Here is a 17,209-nt window from a genome sequence, read left to right on the forward strand (position 1 = left end):
TGTTCACATAATATCCCTGATGCAGTTAACGATAATCAAATCTCTAAGGTTTCTGGTTAAGATATGAAACGAAGAATCAATTGACCAATTGACATCTACATTATATCTCTCCATTGAGTTTTTCTCTTATTTTGTAGTTCACCCTTGAAATAAATTCATCTGACATTGCCATGGCCTCAGTGAGATTTACAAAATTCTTATAGCACAGTACAATAATGCAAGTATAATTAAAAACATTGGTTAAAGCAGATTGCAAAAGAAAAATGACATTAAACTGGTCATTCAGTCAGATAACACTAGTCCTTCAAAGATATTCAACATACTGTAATCTTCTTACAAGCCAAAAGTCAATGGCTAAAGTTTTAATAGTTTTAAGTCAGTCACTGCTGTTTTTATGCCAGAACAAATAACAGAAGCACAAGCAGCATTTACACATTTCCAACACCAAGAGGCATTTTGACTTTGGCCTTAGGTGTCTGCTAATTTTATTTATGTAGCCAGCTAAATACTTAGCTCAGCTCAAAGCATCCATCCAGGAATGAAACCGTTCACTTGTTGAACTTGTTGAGCTTGAGTTGTGGCAGTTAGCTGATCTGAGGCTTCAGGGTTGTACCTGTAGTCAGAACTGCATCAAGGCACAAGCATTAAAATACAATTCAAAATCACCCTCAGCACAAAAATACATGAAAAATGATTGTATATTATACCCTATCTGCAATGTAGGGTTGCACTCCAAAGGCTGGAAGAAGCCTTGAGAATGAGCATTCTGAGTACCATAAGGCATACTTTGATCGCCAGCTTCCCATGTTTGCCTATACTGGTTTCTTGAATTGATTTCATCCAGCTGCCAACATAGTAGCCATGAACCAAATCATTATTGGAGGAGATTAATGAGAATGGAAGAAAGATACAGTGTTACCATTTTCATCAAACACTTTTGAATAGAGTTTCCATTTTGTAAAGTATTAAAAACAAGTGAACAATCATATTATACGACAGAACAACAAGAACAGTAATATCAATACATAATCATTGATAAGGTTTTTATTATTGGATGTTGTAGGATGAACTTTATGGATAGTGTTTAATGTTACCTTCATGGTCAAAGCTCTGTTTGCTTCTACCAACATCTGCTCCTGTATGCAAACAATAGCTTGAAAGTGTTAGCAAAACATAAATTTTGTTTTCCCTATGACTATGCTAACACTATATACCTTATTTTGAAGATCAGCTAACTGGTCCAGCATGAATTGAGTCTGCAAAGTAATGTTCCAGATATAGTGTCAGAAAACTAGTAATCTGCTTTCATAAGGAAACATCAGACTCTTTAATTAGCTTTTCCGACCATATGAATAACATGTTCCAAGTTTACCATTGTATAGAACATAAAAGGTTATATTTTTATTACCTTTGTCGACCTCACTTGCTTGAGAGATGAATCTAGCTGCCTCTCAAGCTGCTCAAGTTCTTTGGTATTTAATGGGCCCAAGTCTTCACCTAGGAGGTTTCTGCAGCATGGAACAAGAACATGGTCTTAATCAAAACACTACTGATGCAAATGGTAAACCTTTTTTGAAAAATACGAAAAATTTAATAATGATGACTAAGAAAGTTCTCTCAAACCTTAACCCATAAAAGTTAAAATAGTAAAGGCCAAATTATAGGTGTTTTTAGTACTAAATTTGAAAGGAGTTTTTCAAAATACTTTCTCATGAAATTCACCTCTGGGTCCTCTGAAGAGATTCAAATCTTCCTTTCAGCTTCAAGTACTCACGATAGCTGCTCTGCTACAAAAGCAAATGACAAATGAAGAGTAACAGAGTGCCTAGCCATATTTAATGGAAAACATAATATATATTTTAATATGTTGGAAATCAAAGTTCTTGCAATTAACAAGACTTTCCTAACTGAAAATTTTATGAGATGTTATTTCTGTAATGCTACTACCTTCATCCTCTAATAACTTCATACCATTAAGAACAACAACAAACATATTATTTACTAAAGTAATCTCTTTCTTGAAAAATACATTACTTTTATATTTACTATATGCAAATGTTCTCTCCATAAATATTTAGAAACAAGTTACGAAAAAAATTATTTAATACTTTAAAGTTCATTATTATAAAGCTTAAACTGCGGTTACTTTTGAACAAAAAGTATTATTTCATACCTCAAGCTCTTTGGCAGGTTTGCTGACTTCAACTGCACCATAGCTGCACTTTTGGTACCTTTCAAGTGTTTTGAGCATGCTGCAGATTCAAGAAAAGAAAGGAAGAATGACGGTGTATGAAAGTTAGTCATACAACACTACTTAGACTATAGCAGCATGACCATAGATATTCTATTATTCATCTAAATCACACTTACCTTTGATGTTCCAAGATAAAAAAAAAAAAAAAAAAAAAATCAAATAAAATGGTTTTCAAATTATAAAGTAAAAATCTACAATTTTCTTACTACTTCCCTAAAACTAATACATGATAGTTGATAACGAAATGCAACATAATAAGGCTGCAAAAAAATACTATGTAATATTTCAGGACCTTGATTTCTAGAGCAAATTTTAAAGAAAAACGCAAGTTGAGTCAACAATGTCACTGCAAAATTTTCATTACCTGATATACAAAATTGTACCTGAAATTGAATATAATATGTTGATAAAAAAAAAATTCTGTATATATTAAACACTATTTTCCCTGAATTGATTCACTCGATCTTTATAGCAATAGGTGGTTAGAATATCAAACCCTCAGAACAAAAAGACATCCAAATCTATGAAAAGGTACCTTTATAGGCAACTTTATAAAAAAAATTAAAATAAATATAGAACTCGTGTTTTTTTAAAATATAATTTACTATTTTAATAGTCATGATAAGAGAGAATGCACCTTCAAGTGCTAGATATGTTGAATTTTTTTCAAACCTTGTAGTTACACTTAAACTCAAATTCATGTATTATTACGTTAAAAAAAATATTTTTATATTGGTTTTTAAATTGGTATAAAAGTAGAAGATATAAAAATTATTCAACTTTATGCCTTTCATATATTCTCCTTCAATATATTTTCCCGTCTGTTCATTTTTGTTCCCTGTTAAAACCTTTGCTATCTCATATAAAAACCAACAAACTTGTTATACTAAATTTCAGAATAAGTATAAAAAGTTTTTTTTTTTTAATGAAAACACATATATTCATGGGGTTGTGTCAACACTTAACAGAATCATAAATAGGATCATTTATCCAACAGCTACTGTTGGATGGCATGATTTATAGAGGGAGGTTAAACAGAATTTGAATAAAAATAAATTATTGCAATAATATTGCACTGAATTAGTCAATAAATAGGGTTATATCCAAATTTATGCAGGCTTTTTCTTTGGTCAATTTTTTCTTTGTCAACTCATATACTATTCAACCACAAACACTGAATTCTTCAAGCTTTGATGGCAGTGAAGCAATATAGTCACATTGATGACAAAAACAACCATTAAAATCAATCTGTTGTGCATATAAATGATCTGATACTATGACAAAGCACACGTTTGTGAGAATTTATTTCAATAACAAATTCATTCTTAATGTCTAATTCCCCACTAGAGGATAGAGAAATCCACAAAAATTAAGAGAAGCCATCAATAACATGGTTTAATTTGGTCATTAAATGTTCAACATGAAAACTTTCTCAGCATTGAACGTCAATGAGATACACTCATAAAACCTACTAATGAATTCATTAGTGAAGTACTTTGCTTTAATTGAGAGGTATAACATTGACACACGATAAAATTTCAACTAAGTATAATTAGTTAACATAAATGAAGAAAAAAAATAGGAATTTTACATGGAAAATATACTAAAATGATTTTGTATATATTTATATTATGTGGTTAAATAGATATATAGATAGATATAATGATAAAGTTCACCTTTATTAAGAAAAAAAAACTATTAAATGCAGCAATTTCAGGGAAAAGGTCACCGTACACTGATAATAAACAGTGGTAAGGTGATGAAATAAAACACCCTTTATTGCTTTCCAAATGTCGAACTATTTGTTTTAGAGTGAAGAAACAGTGTTTATTTGTTTTTGGTGCAGCACACTACATGCTTACATTCTGTCCTTGTTTCATTGGACTTAAGATGTGTTCAAGCTGTCATAGAACTTCATTTCAGGACAATCAAGTACTGCTGCTAATACATCTTGGTCATACATAGATATAACCAAACTTTTTAAGGAAAAAAAAAAATACCAAGAAAACAAACAAAATCATCTTAATATGAAAAAACACAGATCCATTAGCCTTCTTGGTGAACAAAAACAGTCCAAACAGGAAAAGAAATTACATTGAATTATGCAGAAACCCCTCAAAGCATGTGGGTGAAGAGAAAACATAAAAGGAGAGGTAATCCACCAAAACTTTCCGTACAGGAAAACAAAAACATGACTTATTTTTCAGATCATGAACTGCATCACCAGATCTCACAACCTTACATTCAAAAGACCAAACCAGAGCTGAAAGATTGATTAATTTCTTCAACTCCATTGGAAAGAGATAAGAAAAAAAAAAGGTAGGAAAGAGAAACATGAAAGTTCTTCTCAGGAAAGAAGAACTCAGAAGAAATGAGATTCAAGCAGCTATGATTAATATTGAAAAAAAAACAAGGAAAATAAATAAAAATAGTGATCTTCTGAAACATAATCAAAGCAAAGGGTATAGTTGCAGATAGAAAGATGAAAGTGATGAGTGCAGAAACAAAGAAAAAAAGAGATACCTTGAACTGCTGCAAAATTCATAAAGCTTGCCACGGGTGGAAAAGATGATAAGGGCAACCTCAGCATCACAGAGAACAGAAAGCTCATAGGCTTTCTTGAGAAGGCCATTTCGCCTCTTTGCAAACGTTACCTGCCTGTTTATCTTGTTCTCTATCCTTTTGAGTTCCACTCTTCCCCTCCCCATATTTTCCCACTTGATTCTTATCAATATTAATACTATTATTGTGTTATTCTATTCCTCACTCTTATTCAAAATTTACCCTTTTCTTATTTATCTCTTTATTTCTTCTTTCATACGTACAGTTTCTATTTTTTTCCACCCCTTCCTTCTCTTAGGTACCTGTTGAACCTTCTTTTCTGGGTCAGTACCCAAGTGCAGCCAAATTTGTGAAAAACAAGAGAGACTTCTCAAGTTCAAAACTTGGAACCCTAGAGAGAGAGGAAAAAATCAAGAGAGAGAAAACATCACAAAGCTAACAACAACACAATACTTGTAACTTGTAAGTGTTTATCTCTCTTTGCTAACTCATCATTTTCATCCTCAAAATCTTCTCTTTCTTTTCTTTTTCTCTTTTATCTTCTTCCAATCTCCACCATAAAATGGACTGCAGCTTAGGGTTGGTCTCAGTTTCCTGTTTCATACAAGTTTCTTTTTATCGTGCTTTACTCGGCTGAGGTTTTTTTGGCAAAAAATATCCTCTCAGTCGCGCCTTCTTCGCGTGCCTAACACCACCTCTTTTCTTCCCCCTGCTGCGAATCCGCGTATTCCTCACGGGCGCGTCTCGACAGCTGTCGTAGGTGTGCGTTGTTATTAAGAAAATATGTAACTTTTTCATTGTATTAACTTAAGTAGAGCAGAGCAAGAACGTCGTCAGATACCTTAAAGTGGACCCTCCACGTGTCAAATTATCACTGGCTTCCGTTTACTAGCATGCAAAACGGGAATTTAGTATTCAGATAAAGCTAGAGATGATCATATATTATAATCAGATTAATATTTAGATAGATCGTTATATTGCATATTAATATTTATCCACTTTTTGGACATTTTGTAAATATTTCGGAAACTGTTATAAAATTAATAAAAATATATATAGAAAATTAAATTTTTTAAATTTTTATAGAAAATTTAAATAATAATATAATGCATGTTGGGTTTCTATTGAACTAAAAATCAGAACAAGATATATGATTCATGTTTAAATAATAATTATTTTAAATAGCTTATTTTTAGCAATCATTTCAAATATCAGCACACAATAATATGATGAATTGTTCCAATAGTAGTTTTTACAAAGTTACTTTTTTTTATTTTTAATTTAACAATATATTAACAGATAACTCATTTTCAAAATATATAATTTTACTTGAATTTTAAAATATATTTCTAAATAAAATATGTTGACAAATTTCTTACTAGTGATTTTAAAAATTTATAAACAAAACCCTGTTCGATAAATATTATTCATTTCGTACCAAAAATATGTCATTAATTCTTCTGTCAAAAATAAAAGAACATGTTAAAAAAAATTTAAATAAAGTATAAAACATATTCTGTCATATTAACTATATTTTATCAATACTTTTTATCTTACAATTTAATGAAAACTATGAGAATTTTATATTTGAGAGTAAGTACATGAGTATTTGTCCTTAAACTAGTAATTGACTTCATCAAGATCTCTGTCTCTCCATCGTGAGATATGTTAATTAAACCAAAAAAAAGGTATTTAGATGTGAGTTTAAAAATCGATTTTACTCCTAAAACAAGAATGTCTCTCTTCTAACATCTTTTGCTTTAGAGTTTGAAATGTGTACCGAAAACTTTACAAGTATGTTCTCAATTTTTTAAACATAATCAGAATTATTTGCTTAGTTAGATTTGATTGTCTTAGTATTCTTCTATTTATATTATTCAAATTCACTTCAATAATTACATTTAAAAATAATTGTTAATCGCTATTTTATTGATTTTTCAACTTTATTAATGATGCACTTCTACTAAAAAGTTAAATTAGTTATACGTAAAATTAATTTGATAATGTTATACAAATAACAAAATCACAATTGATTAAGTATGTTTAAATATAAATCACTTTCTTCCAAAATCACTTTTGGCCAAAGCTATTATCGTCGTTCAAAATCAAATTCGTGTCCAGATACACTTATCTTAATTAAGATGGAATGAGAATTAAAAGGTCTAATAAATGAATTATAGCATTTATATATGATATTAAAATATTTATAAATAAATTATATTATTAAATAGGATAATGATACTTAGACAACATTTGAACATCATCTACGTGTCATTCTGTGATTGGTCCATGGTGGTATTTATGATTATTATTATTGATTGTAAAGTAATTTTGGACCAATCACATTACTTTGTGATTTTTGTGATTTTAATTAGTTAATCATTTCATAATTCTTTTTTTTGTTAGAAATTGCAAATCAATTCTTAATTTTTTTTTATTTCAATTAGATTTTTAATTTTGTAAAATTGATGTAATACGGTCCCTAGTTGAATTGGTTGAATGGCACTAAAAGTTAATGACATGACACACTCTTGTGAACTTCTTAAATGACATGATTTAATGAATAAATTACTAACGCAAAATTTTATTTTTTTAAAATAAAAAATTGAGAAAAACACACTGAATCTTCAATCTGCATCTTTCTCGCGAGCCACCACTGAATCTCTACAAAATCCCTGCTGGTCCGTTGAGTCTTCTCAGGTGTCTCGTGAGTTTCAAACATGGTCAAACAATTGGAAAATCCCAATTTATTTGCAAAACCCTAAAATTGAAAATCTCCAATTTCTTTCTGTTTTTGTTTTGCAACGGTGGAGCAAACCATCTCAAATGTAATGTTTCTTCTCTTACAACGATGTGGAGAACTCTATGGCTCATGATGGTTGAAAATGCTCATGGTGTTGGGAGTTGTTACAGCAGGATGCATGCTCATGTTAGTGGTTCACGTCCTTGTCACAATGGTTGGCCTTTGACATGCAATCTGGTATACTGAATGTTTGGAACTAGTAATCCTTATAGGTTGTTATAGCAATATTATGCATTAGTTTAGAGCCACAAAAGTTAAAGGTATTGGCTATTGTAATTTTGTATCATTGGTATGGTTTATCTATTTAATTTTAAAATTATGTACCACAAAAATTAATGTCAACAACCACCATCTAGGTTGATATAGTTTGGTTAACATTATTATCCTGTAGTTATAGTTTTTGTTGTAACTTAAGAACTACTTTAAAGTTAAAGCTCAAAATAAGAGCTTTAAAACAATGTAATTGATTGGAAATTTTCAATCTTAATTGATGTCTTAAAAGAAGATTGTATACAGTGATGGTATGGTAGAGAAACATAATAAGATAGAGAGAAAAGGACCTACATTATTTTAGGTTATTGTTTAGGAAGGCTTTTGATAAGGTAAGTGTTCTAATATAGAGTCGTGTATTAAGTATTGCCTAATTTTTTGGGAATTGGTTTGTGTACAACACATGGATCATGCTCCATCAAATCGTTCATGGATGCATGATAGGTGTCATAGAGGAAGAGGTGTTTTTAAAGAGTCTTTTATACTGAGAGTTAAAGAGTTTACAACTAAATATTGTGAACTAGACCATTATCACAATGGCGAGGGAGTTCGATGTCCATATATTAAGTGCAATTGTACAAAGATTTGAGATGAAAGAGTTGTGAAGGTTCATCTTTATAGACACAGTTTCAAGCCTAATTATTTAATTTGGACGGATCATGATGAAACAATGGTAGAAGATTATTTAAATAATGATGTAACTTGAAGGGGTGTGGAGATGAAAAATGAACCAAATGACCAAATTATGTCAATGAAAGACATGGTAATGCTCTTATGCAACATGACCCCTGCCAAGTATCAAATTCTTCTAACGTGGAAGAGACTCCTAATGAAGAAACTTAAGGATTTTTTAACCTTTTGTTGGAGGCAAATAGGCCATTGTACGAAGGAGCATCCGACTTCAAATTATCAATGTGTGTCAGGTTATTAGCTTGCAAGTCCAATTGGAATATTCCTAACCAATATGTATATTTTATTACAAAAATGCTTCTGGATGCAACACCCATCAAATTGGGTTTGCTCAAAACTTACTACGATGCAAAAAAAGTTAGTGTCAAAGTTGGGATTATAGTCGCAGAGGATTGATTGTTGCGGGGATGGTTGCATACTCTTTTATGATAATGAATATGGTAAAAATGACGTGTCTTGCTTGAATGCAAATTTTGTGGAAAACCAAGATATCAACAACATAAGAGGTGTGGAAGCACTTTGGTAGAGTATATCCTGATTTTCCATTGAGCCACACAATGTGCGACTCGGTTTATGCTTTGATGGTTTTAACCCATATGTGCAGACATCAAATATACCATATTCATGTCAGCTAGTAATTGTGACCCCATACAATCTTCCTCCAGAAATCTTTATGTCTCATTCTGAGGTCATTCAATCCAAAGGTTAGCATTGATGTATACCTAAAGCCCTTGATAGACGACGTGAAAAAGTTGTGGACTAGCATCCTAAATATGATATTTCAAGGAGACAAAACTTTATGATAAGGGTCATGCTGGTATGGGCAATTAATGATTTTTTTGCTTATGGTATGTTGTATGGTTGGATCACTCATGGTAAACTAGCATTTGCATGGAGCATATAAAGAATTTCAAATTATATCATGGGGGGGAAATTCGTGGTTTGACTCCATAGGAATGCTTTCAAGAAGGAGGGAGTGGACATGGATGACGCACCACAATATCTGACACCAACAGAAGTTTGGAATAGAGTGAAGGGTGATCCTAAAGTAACTGAAAATGGTGCACCAAGAATAAATGAATTTGATGAGTGGCATAATTAGACGAAAAGAAGCATCTTTTGGCATCTATCTTATTGGATGAATAATTTGTTAAGACATAATCTTGATTTCATGCACATTGAAAAACAATTCTTTAACAATATCTTTAATAATGTTATGAATGTGAGTGGGAAGGCAAAAGATAATGAAAAGGCCCAATGGATTTAGGTTTGTATTGTAGCCAAAAAGACTTAGCCCTTGTTCGTTTGAAGGGATTGTACTGTTTACTCGGATTTGCAGGCGAGGAATTAACTTGTCTATCGTGTTCGTTTGAGAGGAAAAGCGACGATGGGCGAGGACAGATTTGCGGGATGTATAGGTTTTGGATCACCTGCGATGGAGAAGAGATTTGTAGTGATTTATGTTAAAAAGTCATGTGTACCCTCATCGTTTTATTAAATTTCATCCCAATTTTTCACAAGAGCTTCCATTCCACAACGAGAAAGATGAAGGCCTAACGAAGAAAAAAAAAACCATGGCGAGAAGGCAGAATGCGAAACCAGAACTATCGTCCTTCGCCGGCAACGAACAACGACATCGTCGCACCATCCATTGTCCCAAGCTCTGAAGGATCTCGCCGTCACCGTCGCCACCGTTGCACGAACATGAAACCCCATGGGTCGTGCCTCTGCCGCTGCGTCACACCGAACGATTGCTGCTGCTGCATCGCCACTCACCCCAAAGTTGTCGCCAGCTAGACGAACTCTGCAGCAGTGCCACCATTACAAAACCAAAACGCAGGCCCCATGACTAGTATGAAAACTTTCATGCCATCTCCACCATTACAGAGAATGCGTAGGAAGAATGACGAAGAACACAAGTGTATGTTTTTTAGGTTTCTGAATTGGAAGCAGCTAAAATAAAATGACTAGGTGAAGAAAAATTATTCTTTGCATGATTTTATTATGACACCTGCGTTTTACCAACATTGAAAAAATAAAATAAAAAATAATAAGTTTTATTTTATATTTTAAATACCTTCAAAATGTTATTATTAAATAATATTTCATTTATTAAGATTAAGTGGATAATTAATTAAAGAAATAAAATATACAATAACTAATTACATTATTTTATTTTTACTTAATTAAATATTCTATTAATAGCAATAATTAAATATCACATAATTATTTATTTTACTTAAATACAATTTTATTTTATTTTCAAATTTAATTTTTATTTGTTTTCTCTCTTATCAAAAAATTATTTCAATTTACTAAATAGCTAAACTTATTAAAAAAATTATTTCAATTTATTAAATTANAATTTTTTAAATTTTAAAAAATAATTTTTATCTTTTTCTCTTTATAAACATTTTTACATTTAAATATAACATTAAAAATTAGCATTTTATATTATTTTAATAATTATGGGCATTTTGGTAATCTTCAATTTCTACCAATTAAACAAATTTTTTAAATCTGTCACATCAATCAAATCCTACATTAATTTTCACAAACTTTACTTCCAAATCCATTCTCAATTACCCACAAATCCACTCAAAAAAACAAAAAAAAAAATTACCCTTAAATCCATTCAAATCATCTCTCCCAAATCATCTTCCTCAAATCCCTACAAAGGAACAAAGCATTAGAGCTAAAGAATCAAAGTAATGGAAAGATGTACAAGCCAAAAGCAAGTTATACATATTTACTAGACCAAGCAAAACAAGTATGTCATTGGTTAAAAGATCTTAAGATGCTTGATGGATATTTTTTTAACTTGTCAAGGTGTGTTGATGTGAACAGGGGAAGTACATTGGAATGAAAAGCCATGATTTTCATGTGTTCATGGAATGCTTACTCCCTATAGCGTTTGGTTTTTTGCCAGCTAATGTTTTAAATCTCATTATAAAGATGTCATTTTTTCAGAGATTTATGTTCTATGACATTGAAAGAGGACGACCTTCGGAAGATGGAATAAAACATTCCAATCATTTTCCACAAGATGGAGAGAATATTTCCCCCTCATTCTTTAATCCATGTTCATGTTCCATATGAGGCAAGACTTGGTGGACCGGTGCAATATAGGTGGATATATTCGTTTGAAATGTGACAATATCATGTCTTAGTCTTGAATTTTATCGGCATATTTTATAATCTTAACATACCACTTTCATAATTGTAGGTTCATGGGATATGCTAAATGTTTAGTTAAGAATAAAGATAGGGTTGAAGGATATATTTGCGCATCATATTTACATAGAGAGACAACTCATTTTTGTTCCCATTATTTCAAGAACTTTATGTTAACACCACAAAACAATAGAAATGAAGCAGAGACTGAAATTCAAAGGCTTCTGAAAATATTATCAGTGTTTGACCAACCGGGTCATCATTTTGGGAGGAAATCAACTCATTGGTTAAGTAATGAAGAATTGACCTCCACTTATCTTCATGCATTGATCAATTGCAATGGAGTTCAACCTTACCTTGAGTAAGCCTCCAAAATAAATTGTTTTTTCCCAATACTTCATTTTATTTATTAAATTATCTTTGACTTACTATCGTCATACCTATGGACAACTCCTTCTTACATACCTATAAACTTTCTAAATCAAATGCTTCGACATATATACATGCAAATTTCCTATTGTGATTCAGGGATCGAGTATGACTTATGAAATTCTTCAACATACATTTCTTCATGAATTCTTTAATAATTAAATTATTGAATAGGTTCATATATTTTTTGGTTGTAGGTTCATAACGATCATTTAAGCGTTAGAAACCAACATCTTATAACTTGGTCCTATAAGGTGTGTAAAGGAATGACACACCTTCTTTGTTAATAGATACAAATTACATACTCATGCATGAAGTCAAGGCAAAAAGACGACAAATGATGGGATTCATATGTTAGATGGCTTATAAAAGGAGGTGAAGATGATTTCTATGGTGTAATTAAACATATCTATGAGGTCGAGTACAATTACTCAACCATTGAAAAGAACATTGTATTATTTTATTGTGATTTGTTTGAACATCAAGAAAGGTATATGAATGGATTCAAAATATGACATTGTGCATATTCAAATGGATAAAAGACATGTCTTGTTTGATCCTTTTATAATTACACATAATGTAAAACAAGTATATAATGTACCATATCTTGCACCACGCACAGACAAACGAGGTTGGTGTGTGGCAATAAAGACCAAGTCGAGAGGTCGTATAGATTCCAATGATATAGAAGCCAAAGTGGCCTACCAGGTGAAGGAAATGTCATATGTTAAGGACATCATTGAAGTTAAAGAAGTTATTTGAATGAAAGATATAGAAGTTGGTCTTGAAGAAGTGGACCTTAACAATGTTTCATCATTTTAAAGGCATAGTAATGAAGAAACTAATGAATGGGAAGAATGAAATGGAGAGGGAGAAAGTAAAGTTGAGCATGAAAACGAATTTGACAATTCTAGCGTTGAATAAATGTAAGGCGTGTGGGTGTATTTTGGATTCAATAGTTGCAAAGATTTATGTATTTAGGAGTTGGCACATGTATTAATGTTGGAATAACAAAGCCAAAAAAGAACGAAATCTCCCCAAGAATCTCTGTTATCTTCCCCTAGAAATCAACAATTATGTAATAATAATGTTCTTCAAGATTTTTATGACTCATATGCCCAATATGCCTTAAAACCTTGTCCTAATCTTGAAAAAGATTTGTAACATGATAACCCTTCATATAGTGAAACTAGGCAAAAAGACTCGTCGTCTAAAAACTCAAAGAAAGACCCTAGTTATGATGATTAACTAATATCCTGATGGTCACCGTAGTAGGATTATAGACCAAAACTAAATCAATATAGGACTTTCCCAATGATGAAGTCATTTCTTCTCCGAGAATGGAAACTATAAGTTTGTTCATGGACTTTGGTTCATGTAGGATGATGAAGACTTTGAGTTCTTGACCTGGTTTGACACCAGATTGATGGAAACCCTCTAATTCATTCTAACACTTTTAACGAGTAATCAGTTTTAATAGTTTTATTTATAAGAAAAAAGTGAAGGGTGAAGTAACTTTTAATGTATTGCCTCGTAATGAAAATAAGATAGGTGACCATTCCAATCATGTATGTTGTTCATGTATGGTACTGTTGTGCTTCAAATCACACTGAATTATGGTACTATGAAAAAGACATTTGTTTAATACAATTTGTCAAGCTCTTACATGACCAACTAATTCATTTATTATCTTGCGTACATGGCATCAGGTGGTTGAGACCCTCCTCCTCCACCTTCATATGTGGTGGTACTAGTGGATGTGTTCCACCTCTATTGGATGTTGTTGTCTTAACACCCACACCACCCCTAGTTCTCGTTGATCGATGGACATCACTCTCCCTCCATGTTAGTTTTAACCCATCAACTTCCACTGTTGTTACACCCTCACCTGCTATGGAGGATGTTGGTAGACATTCAAGTTCAACAATGAATGATATTTAAGAGTGTTCCAGCAGTCGTCCAATAATTACATCCGTTGGAGGAAGGTAACAAAATATATTATAAATTCATGTATAGAAACAATTTAATGTTGCTAGATGGATATATTGTATTCCAATGTTTGAGTTATATTTTGGTTTAGATTTTATCCCTCAAAAACTATATCGAAAGTCATCACAACCACCATCAAGCAACAATATAATGAGTCATGGCTAACATAGAAACAAATCTCTAAGAAAGAAAGGTATCTTATATATTGGAATTTCTCTAATTTTGATATGAAACACAAATAAAAAATAATCAAGATTTTGACACGTGACATTTGACACATAACATACCAAAATTTTAACACTTAGACTTCTAAACGACTTTAATGTTAATTAACATAATAAAAAAAATGAGTGTTTTTTATAAAAAATAACAACTCAATTGTTTTTTTAAAATAAGAATCGAATTGAGTAAAAAAAATTATAAGATTTAAATATAAGAACGTATTACTAAGACTCTTAGTATTGACGATGAAAAAGTATGAAAAGAAGAAAAACTTAAAAAAAATAAAAATATAATATATTATGAACATGATAGCAAAAATTATTATATATTTCAAACTTTTTTCCACGTTAGAAGAAAATTGTACGAAAATTAATTTGATAATCAATTATAAACAAAAACATTATCAATTATTATTATTATTTAATTCGTAGTGATTATTTTTAAATAATAATAACATAATGTTAAAATAAATTAAATTAATATAAACTTTATTATTTTATTGTTTGATTTAGTTTAGTATATTTGTATTTATTGAAATTTATAAGTTTTTTTTTAAATTTTAAATTTACTTTAATTATAATTTATTTTTCAAAAAATATTTTTTATTAAATTCTTTGAAAAAATATTTTATAAAAATATTAATATAAAAAATTATATTATTACAATGATGATTTCAAACAACTTTAAGTTCAATTTTAAAAATTAATATGTAGAATATTTGGTATAATAATTTTTAATTAAATTAATTAATGATTGCATTTAAATTTTATAGTATGATTATATTAAAATAACATGGATTTTTAGATGTTCATATGTTGTTATTACTAATCAATATCACGACCTTTAATAAATGTAAACTTGATTTTCATAATAACACTTTAATCAGTGTGATTGTTAAAAAATTCTTTTGAGAATAAAATCTTAATAAGATTATAAGTATTGATTAATAATCACAAGAGTGATCATATACCTAGAAGACTAACATGCCATATCATACTACCTTCATATGAAAGACTAACTAAATCTCATTTTATATTTTTTAACGAGTCTCCAAAGAGTATACTTTTAAGTAGAACTTTGAATGGAATGATTTGATTTGGAATGGTTTATAAGAAGTTATATTTTAAAATTATAACATTATTGAATATTTGCATCAATAGAATAAAGAAACACTAAAACCATACTTTTTTATTTATTTTTATTTTAATAAATTGTTTTTTAAATTTTAAATATGTAATATAAAATAAAACCGAACCCACACAATAAAAATAAAAATATACAAGTTGAGTGTGTTTTTACTCATTAAACATTAACGTAAAATTGGAATTCTTTTCTGTACGAATATTTAATTAATTTTAGTCTTTAAATTTTAAAATTGAATTAATATAATTATTTTAAAAAAATTATGTGTCAAACAAATTAATTTTTAAAGTTTAAAATATATAGATGGTTTAAACCTCTTTTTCGTCTCTAAGTTATATGCGGATGTTCAGAAGTTATATGCGGATGTTCAGTTTAGTCCCCGTTTTTAAAAATGTAAATATTTGGTCCCTAAGTTATAAAAAATGTATTAAATGAGTCCTTTTTTTAACTTGAAATATTCTTTTTGGTTGTTTCTTAATAACTGTTACATCTTTATATTGCTCTGATTTGTTTCTTAATAATAATAGCACTTTAGATTGCTCTTTCTAGTTTGACCATGAACATAAAAAAAGGACTCATTTAATACATTTTTTTATAACTTAATAATCAAAGGTTTACATTTTTTAAAGCGGAGACTAAACTGAACATTCACTCATAACTTAGGGAAAAAAAAGGTTTAAAGCTATATATATATATATATTTACAAGATAAAATGCAATGAATCCAAAGTTTAAAAATGAAAATAAAAAGGAACTATTTATCAGACCGACTGTCATATTATTTCGTTTCGTTTGGATAAGATCATAATTAATAATGATTAAAATCCTCTAAGATATTAATGCATTTTAATTAAACTCGTACAATTCTTACTCCAACCTTACCGTATCAAACACGCATTCTGCAAATTTGTCTAATCCAATTTCAGACAAATTAACATTTATTCAAAATTAAGTACTGTATTTATCTTCTTCATCATGATAAAACGTTTAATTTTATGACATATCATTAATTTATTTTAGACTTAAATCCTTAATTGGTCCCATGTTAGAAGAAAATTTTCAGTTTAGTACCCACTTTTAAAAGTGTATACATTAAGTTTCCATGTTTTGCACTTTGTATCAATTTAGTGAATTAATGACGCTTCAAACAAGTTTGTAACAACAATTGAAAGGTGTCCAAAAGTTCAAACAATTAATAAACATGCTGCAACTCAAAATGACTTGTCCACTTGCAATTTTTAAGCCAAATTGATGGTTCAAAGGGACTAAATTGACACAAATTATAAAACATGTGGACCGAATGTATACACTTTTAAAAGCGGGTACTAAATTGAAAATTTCCTCTAAACATGGAGACCAATTAAGGATTTAAGCCTTTATTTTATATAGAAGTTAACTTAATACAATTTAAATCATTTTTGTTTTCAATTTTTCAATATATGTAACTCGAAATAAGATCAATTATCTGAATAAACACAACAATAAACTTTAAAAATTTACTAAATTACTATGAATAAAAATAAGTAAACAATACACCTTGCAAGATGGTTTTATAGAAAGTGAAGGAAGGTTAGAATATCGTTGAGATGACACATAGAAAATGAGAGAATGAGAGTAATTTGTTGGAAAAAGTTTCTTTAACAATTCTTTTTTGACAACGCATACGTGATAGTT

The 17,209-nt window shown here is 30.0% G+C and overlaps 1 protein-coding gene across 2 annotated transcripts; it reads right to left on the bottom strand.

Annotated features, from left to right (window-relative positions):
* Positions 1–250: 250 nt before the first annotated feature.
* LOC106779299 (developmental protein SEPALLATA 1) lies at positions 251–5,508 on the bottom strand. Of its 2 annotated transcripts, none has more exons than XM_014667385.2 (8): positions 4,778–5,508; positions 2,174–2,252; positions 1,723–1,784; positions 1,409–1,508; positions 1,215–1,256; positions 1,095–1,136; positions 708–844; positions 251–625 (listed from the first exon to the last, which is right to left on the bottom strand). In XM_014667385.2, the coding sequence occupies exons 1-8, from the start codon at positions 4,960–4,962 to the stop codon at positions 520–522; spliced, it is 753 nt and encodes a 250-aa protein (XP_014522871.1). In that variant the 5' UTR covers positions 4,963–5,508; the 3' UTR covers positions 251–519. The 2 variants fall into 2 exon arrangements, with proteins under 2 accessions (XP_014522871.1, XP_014522870.1); XM_014667384.2 differs by having other exon boundaries at positions 1,723–1,787.
* Between the last annotated feature and the right edge of the window lie 11,701 nt (positions 5,509–17,209).

Source organism: Vigna radiata, unplaced genomic scaffold, assembly GCF_000741045.1.
Source record: "Vigna radiata var. radiata cultivar VC1973A unplaced genomic scaffold, Vradiata_ver6 scaffold_190, whole genome shotgun sequence".
In the NCBI taxonomy this organism is placed as follows: domain Eukaryota; kingdom Viridiplantae; phylum Streptophyta; class Magnoliopsida; order Fabales; family Fabaceae; genus Vigna; species Vigna radiata.

What these genes read in the sequence shown, in the direction of transcription:
- LOC106779299 (XM_014667384.2), bottom strand. Translation starts at nt 4,962, where the DNA reads ATGGGGAGGGGAAGAGTGGAACTCAAAAGGATAGAGAACAAGATAAAC. An exon ending in GAATTTTGCAGCAGTTCAAG is followed by an intron (nt 2,253 to 4,777) that starts GTATCTCTTTTT and finishes TTGAATCTGCAG; the next exon opens with CATGCTCAAAACACTTGAAA. An exon ending in TAGCTGATCTTCAAAATAAG is followed by an intron (nt 1,137 to 1,214) that starts GTATATAGTGTT and finishes GTTTGCATACAG; the next exon opens with GAGCAGATGTTGGTAGAAGC.